The sequence below is a fragment of the Seriola aureovittata genome, chromosome 16 (genome assembly GCF_021018895.1).
Source record: "Seriola aureovittata isolate HTS-2021-v1 ecotype China chromosome 16, ASM2101889v1, whole genome shotgun sequence".
NCBI lineage: Eukaryota > Metazoa > Chordata > Actinopteri > Carangiformes > Carangidae > Seriola > Seriola aureovittata.
The window spans coordinates 15,405,805-15,422,475 of NC_079379.1; the positions used below are offsets into that span (position 1 = coordinate 15,405,805).

Below are 16,671 nucleotides of genomic sequence, written 5' to 3' on the forward strand. Positions count from 1 at the left end.
GAGGTAATCCGTTTTCAAAATAATATCAGCATGGGATAAAAAAAAAAATGGCGTGTCAGTAAAGCGCACAAAAATTAAAAGTCTCATCCTTTAAGCTTGTTTCTGTAGACTTCAACTTCTTTGTACGCGGATATCGCGCCTCATTCAGTCTTCCTGTAGTTCACACCAGGGAATGAATGTGTCGCATCTACCCTGTATTTGCACTTGAGCCGAGGCTCACTCAGACTGCATCAGCAGCGGTTACCGCAAGTTTATCAGTGCGTACGCTTTAAGCTGCTCATGCAGTACTTCCACATTATCTACAAGTTAGTGCTATTCTCGTGCACTCAGCTTTTATGTCAGAACCGTGACAAGCAAATTTCTTGTTGGGAACTCCGGTGTGATGAAAGGCTAAGTTAGGCGTTTACTGTGAGATGTGTAAAGTTCTTCTATTTGACAGGCTCGTACTTGGAAGATACATTGTACTTCATACTTTGAGTAAAAGTGGGTTGTCCCCATTTCTAAAAAAAAAAAAAAGATAAGTTTTAACAATGTAATTTCTGTTGAATGTAATAGGTAATTTTTCCGCTGTCCACTGTACGCGCGTGTTCGTCTGGGGTGGACCTCATCGCGCACGTGAAGTCCGTTCCCCAAGCCTTCCGGACGAGGCACGCGCTCACCGTTTATTTCACTTACGCAGCGCAGCAGTAGTGCGCAGCTTTTCTCCCTGAGTCCCGCGAGCCTCCAGACACCGCTGACTCTCACCTCAGTCCCTGTGCGGCTCACTCTAGGATAAACGACGAGTTCTGTGTTGGGTATGTCCACTGTGTTTGTTATATACTGTTCTGTACTATTAAATGTTAATTATGGCATTAACTACATGGTTTGTTATTTTCGAAGAGGATATGATTTACCAACAGCTGTGAGAATCTCACATGAAATATGAAGAGGTACTTCTCCATTAAATGTATTTGTCCATTTTAACTTTGTCATTGCTCTGTAGCTATTGGCGGAGGGAGTTGTCTATAGTTCATATCTGACTCAGACTGGGAGCAAGTTACTTTGTAGTTAGTTAACTTAGTAGGTAAAAGAACACTGAAAGCACCGAATAAACCAAGGTGGGTATTTTCAGCAGCTCAACGCCACTTCAGTCCCCTTTGTCTATTTTCAAAATGAAATAGTCAGAATTCTGTTGTTGTGTTTAGTGTTGTGGAAATTGGGTAACTCTGGAGTGCTCACTGTTAAATAAAAGGAAGTTTGGGTCATTGCCTGAGAGAAGATTATGAAGTGCAGCCACCAGTACTTCCACCCTTCTTTACAGATACCGGAGAGGATTATATTTGGAAATCAAACTGCAAATATTCCTGTATTGAAAGAGTGGAATTTACCAGAGACTTTAGACACAAGTTTTTTCTTGTGTGATCTCTTCCTATGAAGGACCTAGTAGTTATAGACAAGTCTTATCAGTTTTAGTAGAATATTTAGTGTTAAATCAAAAAAGTTCAAAATGTCAACTAACTCTGGATTTGTGGCAAACGCTGTCTGCATCATCTGGGATCAACTGGACATTTCTGTCTGTTTTTTTTAAGGTAAACAAGATAAATTCTCATAATGGTCTTTGAGGGTTAACACCTTCTGTCAGTCAGATTACATACATTTTTTTTTTTCACAAGCAGCATATTTCTTTAGTAAAGGACTGTGATTTATTTGGAAAGATGCCTACAGGAAACCACCTTGAGGAAAAGGCGGGGTCACATGTTTCCTTAACATGTCCATCTATCTAAGGTGTTTCTGTGGCCTTAACATGGTCTGATTGGCGCAGGTGGTTATTCCCTGATAATGATAGGCTAGGTGGGGGTTGTATAATCACACCTCCTTCTCCAAACCTTTGTTTCACAACACTGAAAATGTCTTGTGGGTCTGTGTGAAGGAGTTGTCGTGGAATTTTGAGGGTCGGATGGGGAAAAGCACGGTTAGACTGTCCAAGGACGTATTTCATCACTTCCTGTTTCTTTACGAGGTCAGTTCCTGTCTTTAGCCTCGGGGTTAGGCAGGAAGGAAGGGGGCGTGAATATATTTCTTAGTTGGGGGGTGGGTGGGTGGGTAGGGGTGTGATTGAAATAGACGTTACATTCTTCACAAAGCTCTCCCGGTACTGCCTGATGTTAGCACCCTTGCACACCGATGGAGGGTGGGGGGGTCAGCTAAATGTATTTTGTTGACGAGGAAGTCTTCAGACAAGACATGGTCTCTTCTTCATTTTGACCCCATAAATAGGCCCTGAGCCCCTAATGCTTCAGAAACAAGATCCGACTGTTTTTTCTCAGAAACTAACTTGTTGTAAATGTTCATGTATGCTTTCCAACAAGCCACCTCTGTCCTCTCTATCAAAAGGAAGTGATGACTTCATGTGGAAACAGGATGTCCCAATGACCGAGACACCTTGCTTTTCCATTGGCCCCCCCCTCCACCAGTGTTGTCTCCCTTTCCTTTCTGTTAGAGTGTATGTAACATAACTCTATGAGTATTTGTTATGCGTGTTAGGGTTCGGTGACAGCCTGCTTCCCATTGTCCTATCATTCCTGCCCCACTCACACTCTGCATCCTGTTGGGCTTCCTGCTAACAAGGGAGAGAGTCAGAGAGAAAGGGAGGTAAGAAAAGAGATGGAGAAACACGAAAAGAGGAGGAGGAGGAGGATTGAAAGTCTGAGCTGAGCACAGAAGTGGTGTAAAAGTACCAGAACACTACAGATCTGACAGCTGTGTGTGTTGCCCTGTGTTCCCATGGTGAGCTCCCCGCTGGGAGCAGCTTATCTGCAGTCCACCGTGCAGGAAAGGGTGTGTCATTTGGATTTGGATGTTTGCGAGTGTGAGGATGGAGGGTGATGCTATTGTGATTTCATAAGAGTGCACTGAATAGATGCTAGTTCCTTATAAGTCTGAATTTGTTTACTTGCCCATATTGTTCAGAGTGTGCAAATATACACAAAATTACTTTTCTACAGTTGTGGAAAGTAACTAAGTATATTTACTCAAGTGCTGTACTTGGTGCTTAAGTTGAATGCAGGACTTTAAATGGAGAATGAATTACGAAATTGTCATGTTCTTATCACAAACCATGACCACACTTCTCCTCACCAGAGGAAACAGCCTCTGTTTCACAGAATATTATGATAATTTTGTCTATGTATTTGCCAGCATCTAGAAAAAGAGGCCAATCAGTGAAGTGAGGTTTAGGTTTGAAACAGATAAACAAAGGAAACGCAATTTTGTCTGTGGTAGTAAGACACAGTATTTGTTTGTGGTGTAAACTGTTAGGAAACAGAGGCAATCTTTAATGACAGTTGTATCATTGAGAAATACTGTGCCGACTTGTTGTAACACCATATACAGGTGTTGCAACTGGTGTATTATATACAGGGTGAAAGGTGTGTCTGACTGAAGAGCCTATTTAATGTCTATCCTAAATACTTAACGATTTTACACCTATTCCGACTAAGGAATCTCTTCCTAAATTTCCAAAATCAAGCATTGTGTCCGCATTGCTAGTGTATCTTGCTTTCATCACTTGGTTTCAAGATTCACAGAGGAACTCAGGCTGTTCTTAAAATTCTCTTGTATGACCAGTTAAACATTACCTACTCATGCAAACTGTTTTTATACACAACTTAAAAGCACCAATAAGTATGCAGTTCGATTGTGCAACCCCCACACCTATCATCTCTACCACACACCCACACACTCACATACACTCACACTTTGCTATAGTAGCTGAATGAAAACTAAACCACATTTTTTTGATATACCAGTACATAGGTACACAGCTGCATGTCTTAGATCTGTGTGTGTACTTGCTTGGTAATGCCTTTGTCTATTGAACCGTGTGTTGTTTTATATGTAACTTCAGGGATGAATAGAGTTTCATGATGAGTTTCTTTTATGTACAAACACCTTGGGTCAGCTTATTAGGTGCTATTTATTAATTATCATAGCTTCTGTGCGCAGAGAGGAAGACAGATGAGACCAAGTAAACAGGAACCCAACAGAGAAATGACTGTATGGCTGTTCCTTGAACATCCCCCAGTGTGTGTGTGTGTGTGTGTGTGTGTGTGTGTGTGTGTGTGTGTGTGTGTGTGTGTGTTTGTGAGAGAGAATACATATCCCTGATTGTGTGCCAATCCTGTCTGTGGTCGTCTGCCAATCTTAGAAAAGCTATCAAAGAAGAGATGAGCGAAAGGGCAGCGGCAACATAAAGATGAAAGGGAAGAGGCCTCTTTTACGTCCTCTGTCACTTCTCCTTTCTGTGGTTTATCAGAAAGAGAAAGACGTTACCAATTGAAAGGTGAATAGAGGGAATATGAAAGGTTGTTGTTGGAGAGGTGTGGGCCAAGAGGAGTAGAAAAAACAGCAATAGAGAGGAAGGTGTGTGTATGCGTGTAGTTTGTGGCGCTGCAGCTGCTTGGGGTGTGTGGATGGACTCTGTCCTCAGTTTCCAGGAAAAGGGGGGAGCCATCAGAGGGGTGGACAGGAAACTCTAAAAGGGCTAACTTCCTGTAGCTCTCCTGATGGCTGACCTGATAGTGAATGAGTGTATGCTTGTGTGCATATTTGTGCACACGTAAGATTTTTGCATATTTTACTCTGTGTGAGCAACAGACTCTTTCAGGCTCGTAATAGCTTTTGTTGCTTTACAGATTGAAAGGAATTTCAGGGAATGTGTTGTGCAGATTGGACAAACCTGGCACTGTTCCTTGGGGGCTTTGGTGCTTTTCATAATGAACATGAATTACTTTTGTTTTTTTGTCGCTTGCTGCCATAACCTGTATTGTTCTTCCTGTGTGTTACTTCCCTCACATTCCTCAGTAGGTGGGGAGGCTGCAGTCTGGAGTTTAGTCAGCTTCAAAAGTTGTTGAAGTTTGAATCCCAGGGCCACTCTACACTTAGTTGCCAGTTTATTAGGTACACCTCGCTAAATGCAGTCTCACACGACAGACAAATTCAGAGTAGATGATCAGAAGCTGCCCCAAAATGTAATGGGTTTTTCCCTCTCCCATGTCCCATCCCTCCAGCAAGTTCGGTGCCAATCGGTTCAGTATTTTTTGTGTAATCCTGCCGACTAATAAACAGACACTGTCAAAATATAATCTTGCCTGGAATTTAAAATGGAAGTAGCATTTTGGCTTTTTTGCTCGGAAAATAGTTGCAGATTATTTTTCTGTTGATTGACTAATTAATGAATTTATACAGATCACCTGTGCTCTGGTTAAATCAACACCTTTCAAAAACTGCACATTGTAACTTTGATGAGGGTAGGATTTACTTCAGGACTGTTGTAACAGACTGCATCATTTTAATTTAATTGAATTAATGAGCTGGATTATGATACCTTTGTTAAGAGCCAAGATAGCTGTTTCCCCCTTGTTTCAAATCCTTGCGCTAAGCTAAGATAAACCAAGTGAGCAAGGCACGTAGCAGTGGGCATTCAGATTTTCCTGAAGCAATGTTAAAAAAAACCACACTCAAATTGATGAGGAAAGCTCATGTTGATGACGCAGTCATCCCTGCACCCGAAACAAGTGTTTTAGTGTCTTCCCTGTTTGTTATCTCCTCTTGATGTTGGCACCAGTTTTTGCTTTGTCAACACACAACCTATTGAAACAATGTGGTTCTCTCAAAACTGGAAGTCAGGATTGCATACATGTGTGCACATCAACACAATGATCTTTGTGAAACACATTTCACATCATCAGTGGCTGTCACTTTGTTTCAGTAACCCCTGTCCAGTTTTGGTATTTACAGGCCTACTTCACCACAAACCTAAACAGCTACACACACACACAGACACACACACACACAGACACACAAACACAGACACGCACACATGCACACACGCACGCACACACAGCTGTTGACCACAGAGAATGACTGAGTACCCCTCTTCAAACTCCACTGCAAAAAGGGAAGTGGCTAACCTCACATCTCTCTCTGCCTTTCCTTATATCGAGCTGTCTCTGACTCTCCCTTCACATGTCTCTTTATTCACGCTTTACCGCTCTTGAGCCTTTTTCTCACATTCTCCACCACCTTTTCCCTCTCTGGTTCTCTGCCACTCATCCTTCCTTTGCCCTGCTCTCTCGTGCCACCCCTTGTCACTCACCTCCTCCCTCTCTTTCCCTCTTTTTTTTTCCAGTGGCGATGGTGATTGACAGATGATCTGACAGAGGAAGACATCAGGTGAGAAAAAAGTTAAAAGTTAGTTACCTCCAACTGCTTTTCGTCCTCCTCCCCCTGCCAGAAGGAAGTTAAGTTTTTATTTAAAGTTTGTCACTTCTCTCTTCACAGTTCTGTTTAGGTGTTGACCCTTGTAAACTGTTAATGTGTGTTGCTTTCACTTTCTACCAGCTTGTATTTTAAGTCTTGAGTTTCACTCACAAAGATCAGAATAAGAGGAAATATTTTACTTACAGTAATGAGAGAATTGACTTATGTGTTATGTTGAATCTTGTGATAATCCATTACAGTCTTGTTTTTGTCTTAATTTTGTTGATAAGCAGTGATACTGTAATTAATCAACTAGTGACTAATGTAATTTAAAGGGCACATGAAGTTCAATTTATTTGTTACAAGGAGTCCTATTCATCCTGTGTACAATATCTCCATTGGTTTGGACTTGAGACCTAAACATTTTAACAGATAGCTTTGATTACAAGATGTGCAGTTTGAAAGACGTGGATGTTTATGAGGCAGGGAGGGTCATATGAAAGATGTTATCAAGTTGCATTATGGGAAATGTAGGATCTGTTTTTTCTGGGGCATGACACAAATTAGGAGCTAAAAATTAGGCTGTCTTGGAGGTGAAATTCTAACGTGACCCTAGTCTGGATTGACCCTTTAAACAGACTCTAATTTTGGATTTGTATATTGCTTCTTCTTATCATTCTAAGAAAACCTTTGGTTGACTCTGTAAATAAGCACATTATTGTTATGGATTATTACATTCACACATACCAGGGTTAAAACATGCTTTTATGAGCTGCACACAGATTGAATCACAATTTTATAGCATCAAGCGACAATAAAGACAGGAAGAATCTAGAAAAAGTCGCATCTGTTACTTCAACTCTGCTCCTTTCATAGACGCCGTCTCCGTGCTGGTTATTATGGGGTGTGCCTGTTGCAAGCAGAAGAAGTCCGCCAAAGCAGCAGCAGCAGCAGCAACAACAGCAGCAGTAGACGTTACAGATCTGTCTCCTAGCAACGCTGATGGAGGGTTGTCCACGGCCTTGACTCAGGGCCGTTACTGTCCCGACCCCACTCAGTCCATCCCAGACTTCAACAAGGGCTTCTCATGTGGCACCATCTTCCCCAGCAACACACACCAACGGCCTGGAGGCGTAATAAGTACGACTCTGTGTGTGTGTCTGTATCAATGTGTGTGTGTGTATGTGAGACCATCACAGTATCAACTCACAATATTACTTAGATACAAGGGTGAAAATCAATATACCTATGAACAAGGAAAGTTTAATAACAAATCAAATTCAACCCCAATCAGGAAATTATGTTAATTATGTTAACCGAATAAACCTGCATTGCTTCAACATATTTGAAACGATTTAACTGCAGTTTCCTCCTTTAGCCTCATGAATGGGAAAATCATCTTATTCCACACTGTCTGACAGTATCACACATATCCTGTGTTATCCTATCGAAGATGTATGATGTTCACATATTCAAACCCGAGACTATTATATTTTTAATGGCAATTTTATGAAGTGGAAATATACACGTAGATGTCTTGTGAATCATTTTATATGCATTCTGTTCAACATTCAGCCGGACATATGTGTATCTTTGGAAACGTTGGGGTCTCCACTAGAACTTAAAATAACGTTCTGTGGGTTTTAACAATGTTTGACTGAACAGCATGAGTTTGTAATAACTGATCCACCATCAGGCTGCTGCTTCTTAAAGGGTTAAAGCAGTAAAAATGACCCCAGAAGATTATCGAAGTTAAGTGGCTTGAACTCGAGTGTATAACTGGAAACGTGTTGTGTATGTGTTTCTGTGTTTCTGTGTGTGAACATGTATGCAGGTGGTGGAGTCACCCTCTTCATAGCTCTGTATGACTATGACGCGCGCACTGAAGATGACCTCACGTTCCAGAAAGGAGAGAAATTTCAGATCATTAACAATACGTGAGTAGAAAAGCACACAAAACTAACTGTATTTTAATCATAATTAAATTATATATTAAGTGAAAAACAACCCTGATAGGATTGCAATAAAAAATTCTGACATTATGCATCGAGAGGTGAAAAATGAACGTTGACTATATGTGATCAATGTTAAATGTGTTAAATGAGATCAGCTATGACTCCCAAAAGGTAATTAATTTTGTTTGCATACATTAAATGCCACAAGCTGCTATTAAATGCCATCCATTAACACTGTGAACTGTCAGAGGTTTCAACTGCTGCTAATGATGTTGACAAGCTTATAGTCTTGAAAAATGTTCTTGTCACACACTAGAAATCTAAAATAACTTTGAATGATGATGGTTAAAATTGGCTTTGCTGCCAGGGTCCTTCCCTAATGTCTTCCAGCAAAGTTCACACATATGCCCATTATCTTCTTTCTCATCTAGACACCTTTTAGTCTGCTCTTTAATTTTATGTAGATAAAGCTTGATGAAAAATCTGCTTTGTTGTTTGCTTAAGAGATTACATCATTACCTTTGGAAGTAAGAGACTGAAAAGCACTGTTTTTACATATTTTGCACTTAAGGAGGAATAAATAAGAAATTTTATAGTCTCATATTTTCATTTTATTTCACTGTTGTTAAAAGTATCATAAATATAAACTATAAACTCATGTATTGCATCTCTACAAGCAAACTGCTGTTTTGTGTGGGAATTTGGCAGAGAGGGCGACTGGTGGGAGGCTCGATCTTTGGACACTGGCAACTCAGGTTACATCCCTTCCAACTACGTAGCGCCTGTTGACTCCATACAGGCTGAGGAGTGAGTACACACACACACACACACACACACACACACACACACACACACACACACACACACACACACACACACACACACACACACACACACACACACACACACACACACACACACACACACACACACACACAGAGTCGTGACAGCTATATATGCTGCACTATAAGCACTGATAGTTTATGTTGAAAGATATTCTCAGTGATTGACATAAAATCTGAGGGCAAAGGTGGTAAGATGCTATGCTATTGCTATGGTGACCTATGTGTTGTTGTCATGGTGACAGGTGGTATTTTGGGAAGATGGGGAGGAAGGATGCGGAGAGACAGCTGCTGGGCCATGGCAACCAGAGGGGAACTTTTCTCATACGAGAGAGCGAGACCACCAAGGGTAAGGAGACCACACATGCACTCACAAACACACACATACTCTCTTTTGTTAGAGACTTACCGCTCTAAATATATCAAAGCTTTCATTTTTTCTTTCTTCGTATCTCTCACTCACTACCTCGCACTGTCCCTCTTTGTCCTCACCTTCCCTCCATTGTTCCCCTCCCATCTCTTTCCAGGTGCTTACTCTCTGTCTATCCGTGACTGGGACGACAACAAGGGAGACCACGTTAAGCATTACAAGATCCGCAAACTGGACAACGGTGGCTACTACATCACCACGAGATCACAGTTTGACACTGTTCAGCAGCTGGTAGAGCACTACACAGGTGATACACATAAACACATTCACCAATTCATCCTCTTTTTATAATTAAAATCTGTGTTATTCTGTTTTCTACCTGATCCATAATGACACTATTACCGGTGGCGCAAAGTACATTGACTCAAGTTCTGTACATAAATAGAACATTGTTCTACTTTTTTTTACTTTTCTTAATTGCTTATTTCCATTTGTTGCTACTTTATTCTTCTACTTTACTACATTTATTTGAAGTTACTTTGTAGATGAAGATTCTACATAAAAAGTATATAATCAGCCTATAAAATATTCATAGTTGAAATAACCAACTAAATTATTATAATGCTGCTTGTATCTTAATGCATTAGAAATAATAATTTTATTGTTTATATAATAATATATATTATAATATTTATAGAGAGAGTTTTTTTACTTGTGATTAAGTTTGATACAGTACATTTTGCAGGTAATACATTTGTGCTTTAACTTAAGTAAGATCTGAATTCAGCTCTTTTACTTGCAACAGAGTATTTTTACATTGTGGTCTCACCACTTTAGTAAAGAATTTGTATACTTCTTCCGCCACTGACTGTTGGTTCTGACTGTGCGTAAAAAAAAGCAGGGTTCACACCCTTGACTTCCTCTGCTCTCTGTCAGTGTAAATCTGCCCCCTAGTGGCTTGTGCTCATATAACAAACACTCTGCAGTGTGTGCACTGTTCGTTATGCTATCCTCATGAGCAACCTGAGAGCTCTGGGCACATGATGTTTTTCTTACCAGCTGTATGGTCCCTGTGTTGTCTTCTTTTGTATCTGTACATGATGTTGCCGCTGCTCGGAATATGTGTTCATGTCTGTTTTGCTGAAATTTCCTTGTGTCTTTGTACTTTATTTTTTGGTTTACTTGTCAGTTGCATAAGTCGCATAAGCAACCTGTCTTGTTCTTTCTTTATCTCTGCATTTGCTCTGTTTTCTTTTCCTCTTGTTTCCCTTTTTCTTTGCCTGTCTGCTTGTCTCTTCTCTCTCTCTCTCAGAGAGAGCGGCGGGACTGTGCTGCCGTTTGATTGGCAGCTGTAAACGGGGCATGCCTAAGCTGGCCGACTTATCAGTGAAGACCAAGGATATGTGGGAGATTCCCCGTGAATCCCTCCAGCTGATTAAGAAACTGGGCAATGGCCAGTTTGGAGAAGTCTGGATGGGTAGGACTATGTTTCAGGGGTGGGAAGGTAACAGCAAGAGCACACCTGGATAAAGAAGTCTTAAAGCTTTAGCAGTTAGGCCTACACATTATACATTTAAGTCTTGGTTGTATTCAGTTGACACAAACATCAGTAAATATTTCAAGTGTGAAGACACAAACAGACATTCTTTAAAGCCCTGTTTATCTGTCTATGTTGTTCAAAGTGTCAGCTTATACCTGCAACAAATATGTGGATTGGACCAGATACACATGGTCCACAGTCTGGACCAGTTTTTGATTGAAACCTTTGTAGTGAAGCAAATCCTTGAAAAATCCCTTTATCTGATAACAATTATACAGAGGCAGCTGCTAATGAATTAAAAATTAGAGCGAAAAGTGTTTTATATCCAGGTATGCAGAGCTGTTCCTCTCCTCCCCTGTTGTTGCATGTGCATGTTTCATCATCTCACCTCACCTCTTTGTCACCCCCCCACCCATCTTTCTCCCATCTCTCTTCCATCTTTCTTTCCACCAATCACTTCACATTTTTTCCCCCATTCTCCATCACCCACTCTTCCCATACTCCCGCTCTTTCAATTCCTTTCCCTACATCTCCACCCTCCTTGGCTCCATTCTCCTCCACCATTAGGCTCTAATGATGGGCTGTGTCATTACCTGACCAAGCCCTGTCTCAACTCCACCCCGCTCACCATGGGCCTTGCGCGGGATGCCTGGGAGGTATCCAGGGAAACGCTGTCAATGCAAAAGAAGCTGGGACAGGGCTGCTTCGGTGACGTGTGGATGGGTGAGACTGACACCCTCTACGTGCTTAGAAGGAAAACTGTCTGTTCAACATCGTCTGACATGTCTGTTATTGTCGTGTTGCAAAGTTTGTTGGTAGTACCGGCTGTGGCAGGCCATTTATGTCAGTCTATGCAAGCAAAGTTTGTTTTTCCCTATTAAATCGCATCTTAGCAGTTATTCCCACAGGATGTATTAACAATTACACGTACGACCAGTCTCTTGTTGAAGCTGTCATACAGTTTCCCTGACTAAATCCCAGTGTGTTGGGTTTCTGAGCCGTGCAGAGTTTCTTCTTGAAGCAGGTCAGGTGCTGCTGGTGTTGATGTAAGACCAGTAAACCTCCTTCTCTCCTAACTTCACCCTGTCTCATGTCATGCATGCTCTCCAACATAACAATCATTCGCATGCAGGAATTTGACCGTGTGTGTTCATTACAGCATGCATATTGTGTGTTTTTGACATCTGTGTGGGTGTTTGTGTCCCTATATATGTAACATGGCGGCATATATACAGTGAATGGCTGTATATACTGTACAGTTTATACATCCTTCCACTTGTCAGTATGCCAGAAAGTTGGTGTATATGCTCATGCAGTATGTCTGTGTGTGTGTGTCCGTGTCCTGTGTGTGCATTAACACCCCCTTGTCTGTATGCCAGGCATGTGGAACGGCACCACCAAGGTAGCAGTGAAGACTCTGAAGCCAGGAACCATGTCCCCCGAGGCCTTCCTGGAGGAGGCTCAAATCATGAAGAGACTTCGCCATGACAAGCTGGTGCAGCTCTATGCCGTGGTTTCTGAGGAGCCTATCTACATTATCACTGAGTTCATGAGCCAAGGTATCAGGCTGAGCAAACTGTCATGCCTGTGACGTGCTATAGATACAGTATGAATCCCTGGTGTTAGGTGGAAACCTCGCTGTTGATAAGAGTATTGACAAAGTTCATACTAACACTGAGGTTAATTTATTACAATAATGCATCTACAGAATAATAAATATTCATATGTTTATTTTATTAATTATATATATATATATATATATGTATATATATATATATATACACATGCTTTTGGATTCTATTAAAATCATGGGACACATGGTAGATTTGTTTCATTTAAGTCAGTGCCGTAGATTGAGAAAATAATAAAATAATTTTCGGAAATGCTCCACATTTTGTAATGAAATCCTCAAAAAAAAAAAAAAAATCTTCGATCTGCACCTGGATCTGGACCTGCACCAAAAATTATTCACTTGTTACTTGGCTCCTATCCTGACTTTTAACGATTTTAGAAAATGACAAACATTTGAGACATCCTGCTCAATAAACTAACAGACAGAAAAACGCAGACTTCAACAGTACGTTTAAAACATTACATGGCACATTAAAAAACTTGCAGATAGCTTGTACACTGATCAGAGAGACTTGTAAATTAAAAGACCAAAGTTCGAGGCTCCATCCTGAGCAAAACACTGAATTCCCACCAATCCCAGGGATTTTCTTCCCTCTTTGGGGATGATCTTTGACCCCCCTGTGAAGATGGCCTGGGGGCAGGAAAAATATCCCTTAAATATTCACTAAAAAAGAAAGATAGAAAAGTCAGAATTAAGATGTGTTCATGGAAAGGAATATTTAATGCTCTGTGTCACTGTGTATGAATTTACACGCACCTATCTAATTTGACTTTGATTAAAAATGCATGATGTACTCTCCATGTAGTACAGTGTGACACATGGCAGCAGATGTGGTGACCACAGTGGGTGAATGGGGCCTGTCATGATGCCACACTCTTTCTTTTTCAGGTAGTTTGCTGGACTTCTTAAAAGACGGAGAGGGGCAAAGCCTGAAGCTGCCTCAGCTGGTTGACATGGCTGCACAGGTGAGTTTAAGACAGACACAAACACACTGACCCAGTAAAAGTAAGTATGTACTTCTGCCACATATGTGAGATCTTTTTGTCTCTGTGTGTGCGCAGATTGCAGCTGGAATGGCGTACATCGAGAGGATGAACTACATCCATCGTGACCTGCGAGCAGCTAACATCCTTGTTGGAGACAATCTGGTATGCAAGATTGCTGACTTTGGCCTGGCGAGGCTCATTGAGGACAATGAGTACACAGCTAGACAAGGTAACAGCATGTGATCTTAAATGTGTGTGTGTGTGTATGTGTGTGTGTGTGTGTGTGTGTGTGTGTGAGCATGAGAGAGCCTGAGGAAAAGAGCCACGCTTACACAATGTGATGATTAAGAGTGTCTGCCTCTGCCTCCATGCCTATATTTTTATACATAACCTATCCTAATTATATGATTATGCATCTTCACTGCGTTGCCATGGTTTCAGGGGCGAAGTTCCCCATCAAGTGGACGGCTCCAGAAGCTGCACTGTATGGACGCTTTACCATCAAGTCAGATGTCTGGAGCTTCGGCATCCTACTAACCGAACTCATCACTAAAGGACGTGTGCCATACCCAGGTACTACATGATCCCTGTTTGTTCAGTATGTTTTAATTTCACAAGCAGTAACAGGTTCATCGTCATTGGCAGTGAAAATCCTCCAGGATTCGATTATTTTTTCAGCTTCATTCTTATACAGCAACAATCTGGAAAAGTAGTTGCAGATGAATGTGGAGCGTCGGAGAGTTTACTTTCGTTTTCACTGGCGGTCACTGAGCGGTTATACTGGAAACTTTATGGCTTAAGTGCTTTGCTCACCAGTGCATTGAAAGTAAATGGAGATGTAATGCTTACAAAATGTTATTGATGCATTGAAACCTGGAATTACTGATTTTAAAAAATGATTGAGAAATAATAATTTCATCGTTCCGTTACTACAAACATTTTAAATTTGAAACTATTGCATGTTATAGTGAAATAATGTAACTTGTAACTGAGATTAAAAATCTCTTTTACAGGAGTGTCATGTTCAACATAGCAGTGCCATCTTGTAAGAAAATGTATGAGACAGACTTATGATGAATTAGATCAAATATTACAGGAATAATCACAAGATCACAACTCACATAAGATCAGAAGAATAACGTAAGTTTGATGAAATAACAGTAATAAATAAACCCCAACATGGAATATAAAAGCAAATGTGTAGTAGATTAAAATACTTAAGTAGAAATACACAAAATTGGTAAATTAAATCGTATAACAGATAACACTGATGATCAGGACTTTTGCTCGTTTGTGGCTGTATTTCAGTGAAGCTCTTGAAGATGTTGCTGTGTGTACTTATGAGCCTTGACTCTGTACACTTTGTTATACATTTCCTTTAAAGTTCTTTGAAACTCAAAGCCCTATATAATGCAGTTATTTAATATATTGTACATAGATGGATCCTGTTTTTTTTAATTACTTTGAGATCAGAGGTATGTTTTCTTCTTGGACATATTGTGATGCATTCCAGATTTTTATGCTGTATCTTAAGTAAACAAAATACTGAAAGTGATAAAATCAATGTAATATATTATGAGTTATATACTGTTTTGATCATATCTGCACATTTTATTTCTTTATTTATGTTTCTTTTATTGCACTTTTGTCCTTATCCTTTACGTGTTGTTTAATCCAACACTTTTTCTCTGAACCCTCTCCCCCTCTCCTCCATCCACGTTCCCTCTCCCTCCTCAACCCCTTTAGGCATGAACAACCGTGAGGTGCTGGAGCAGGTGGAGAGGGGCTACAGGATGCCCTGTGCCCAGGGCTGCCCCGCCTCGCTCCATGAACTGATGCTGCAGTGCTGGAGGCGGGAGGCCGATGAGAGGCACACTTTCGAGTACCTGCAGTCCTTCCTGGAGGATTACTTCACCGCCACAGAGCCGCAGTACCAGCCCGGAGAAAACCTGTGACCCCACATGTGTAGGACAGACATGGAGTGATAAACGGACAAACAGAGGCAGACACATGTACACTGACAGGCATGTTGTAGTACATGTACATGCTGTCATTGTAATTGTTGCTCGCATACCGTACATGGACACACACACACAACACACGCATATACATATCATTGCCTTGTTTAATTGTTTAAAGACAGTGTCCTCCCTTTGGTCACTGATCACTGCAGCCCATTTAGGACAGATCAGTCAACCATGTTGAAGAGCGGAGTCGGAGCTCTGCTGGTCAGGCCTTGCAGTAATGTTGCTTTACTCCGTAACCATGACAACAAGGAACTGAAAGAAGATGTAGATGGTTGTGCTGAGGTGGGGGGAAGTCGAGTTTGTACATGATCTGTTCAGCTACCATGCAGTATATGTTGATTTTTTCTCTTTGAGAACAATGTTTACCTGAGATAAATACTGTATGTTATTATGGAAATGAAAGCAGGTGCAACAGGATATGACTACACTTGGAATACTGTTTGAAAAATGTCTGAATGAACCCAATGGACCTGTGAGGTAGATGGATAGATTATGTACTGACACAAGTACTTCTAGCTGTAAGAAGATTAGAGCTCCTCCAGTAACTGAACAAAGGTCTGTTTTAAAGCTTGTCATGTTATTTACGTAAAATGGCTTTTAACCTGATCACAGATCCATGTCCGTGTCCTGACAAGGGGAACTGGTTTCAAACTTTCCACCAACATGTGCCTTAAAGTGGTCAAATGAGGGGCTGTTTTAGATTTTAAGTACCTTTAATACTATAATAAGCAAAGTCTCAGAGATGGTAAGGAATGCTCTCTGTTTGTCTGATCATTTGTATGACAATTTGTATGAACTGTCTCTTCTCTTGTTTTAATTTAACTCAGATACATCTGTGCATCACAAAGACTTCTATAACTAGTTAACATGTATACAGTGTTCATCAACTGGGAGGGCAGGGTGGAATGTTACACATAAAGGGAAAGATTATTGTCAGTGGCGAGATAGTGTTTCATTGTATTTTCTTGAAGAGAATGAAACCTTTATGCTGAGATTCCCCTGTCATGTTATTTTAATAAAAATCAGATATCTTTTCCAAGTTAAGGCATGTCTCTTTTTCTATGTGTATTTGGACATG

At 40.8% G+C, this 16,671-nt stretch overlaps 1 protein-coding gene across 3 annotated transcripts; it reads left to right on the forward strand.

The window, feature by feature from the left end:
• Nucleotides 1-341: 341 nt before the first annotated feature.
• Nucleotides 342-16,632, forward strand: yrk (Yes-related kinase). 3 transcript variants are annotated; one of them, XM_056400021.1, is made up of 13 exons: nt 342-794; nt 6,170-6,213; nt 7,117-7,380; nt 8,075-8,177; nt 8,904-9,002; nt 9,283-9,386; nt 9,565-9,714; nt 11,515-11,670; nt 12,327-12,506; nt 13,469-13,545; nt 13,642-13,795; nt 14,008-14,139; nt 15,313-16,632. In XM_056400021.1, exons 3-13 carry the CDS (start codon nt 7,140-7,142, stop codon nt 15,519-15,521), a joined length of 1,605 nt encoding a protein of 534 aa, XP_056255996.1. In that variant the 5' UTR covers nt 342-794; nt 6,170-6,213; nt 7,117-7,139; the 3' UTR covers nt 15,522-16,632. The 3 variants fall into 3 exon arrangements, with proteins under 3 accessions (XP_056255996.1, XP_056255994.1, XP_056255995.1); XM_056400019.1 differs by lacking the exon at nt 11,515-11,670 and adding an exon at nt 10,720-10,884 and having other exon boundaries at nt 347-794; XM_056400020.1 differs by lacking the exons at nt 342-794; nt 11,515-11,670 and adding exons at nt 1,549-1,568; nt 10,720-10,884.
• Nucleotides 16,633-16,671: the final 39 nt, after the last annotated feature.

What these genes read in the sequence shown, in the direction of transcription:
- yrk (XM_056400019.1), top strand. Translation starts at nt 7,140, where the DNA reads ATGGGGTGTGCCTGTTGCAAGCAGAAGAAGTCCGCCAAAGCAGCAGCA. An exon ending in ACGGCCTGGAGGCGTAATAA is followed by an intron (nt 7,381 to 8,074) that starts GTACGACTCTGT and finishes ACATGTATGCAG; the next exon opens with GTGGTGGAGTCACCCTCTTC. An exon ending in TGGTTGACATGGCTGCACAG is followed by an intron (nt 13,546 to 13,641) that starts GTGAGTTTAAGA and finishes GTGTGTGCGCAG; the next exon opens with ATTGCAGCTGGAATGGCGTA.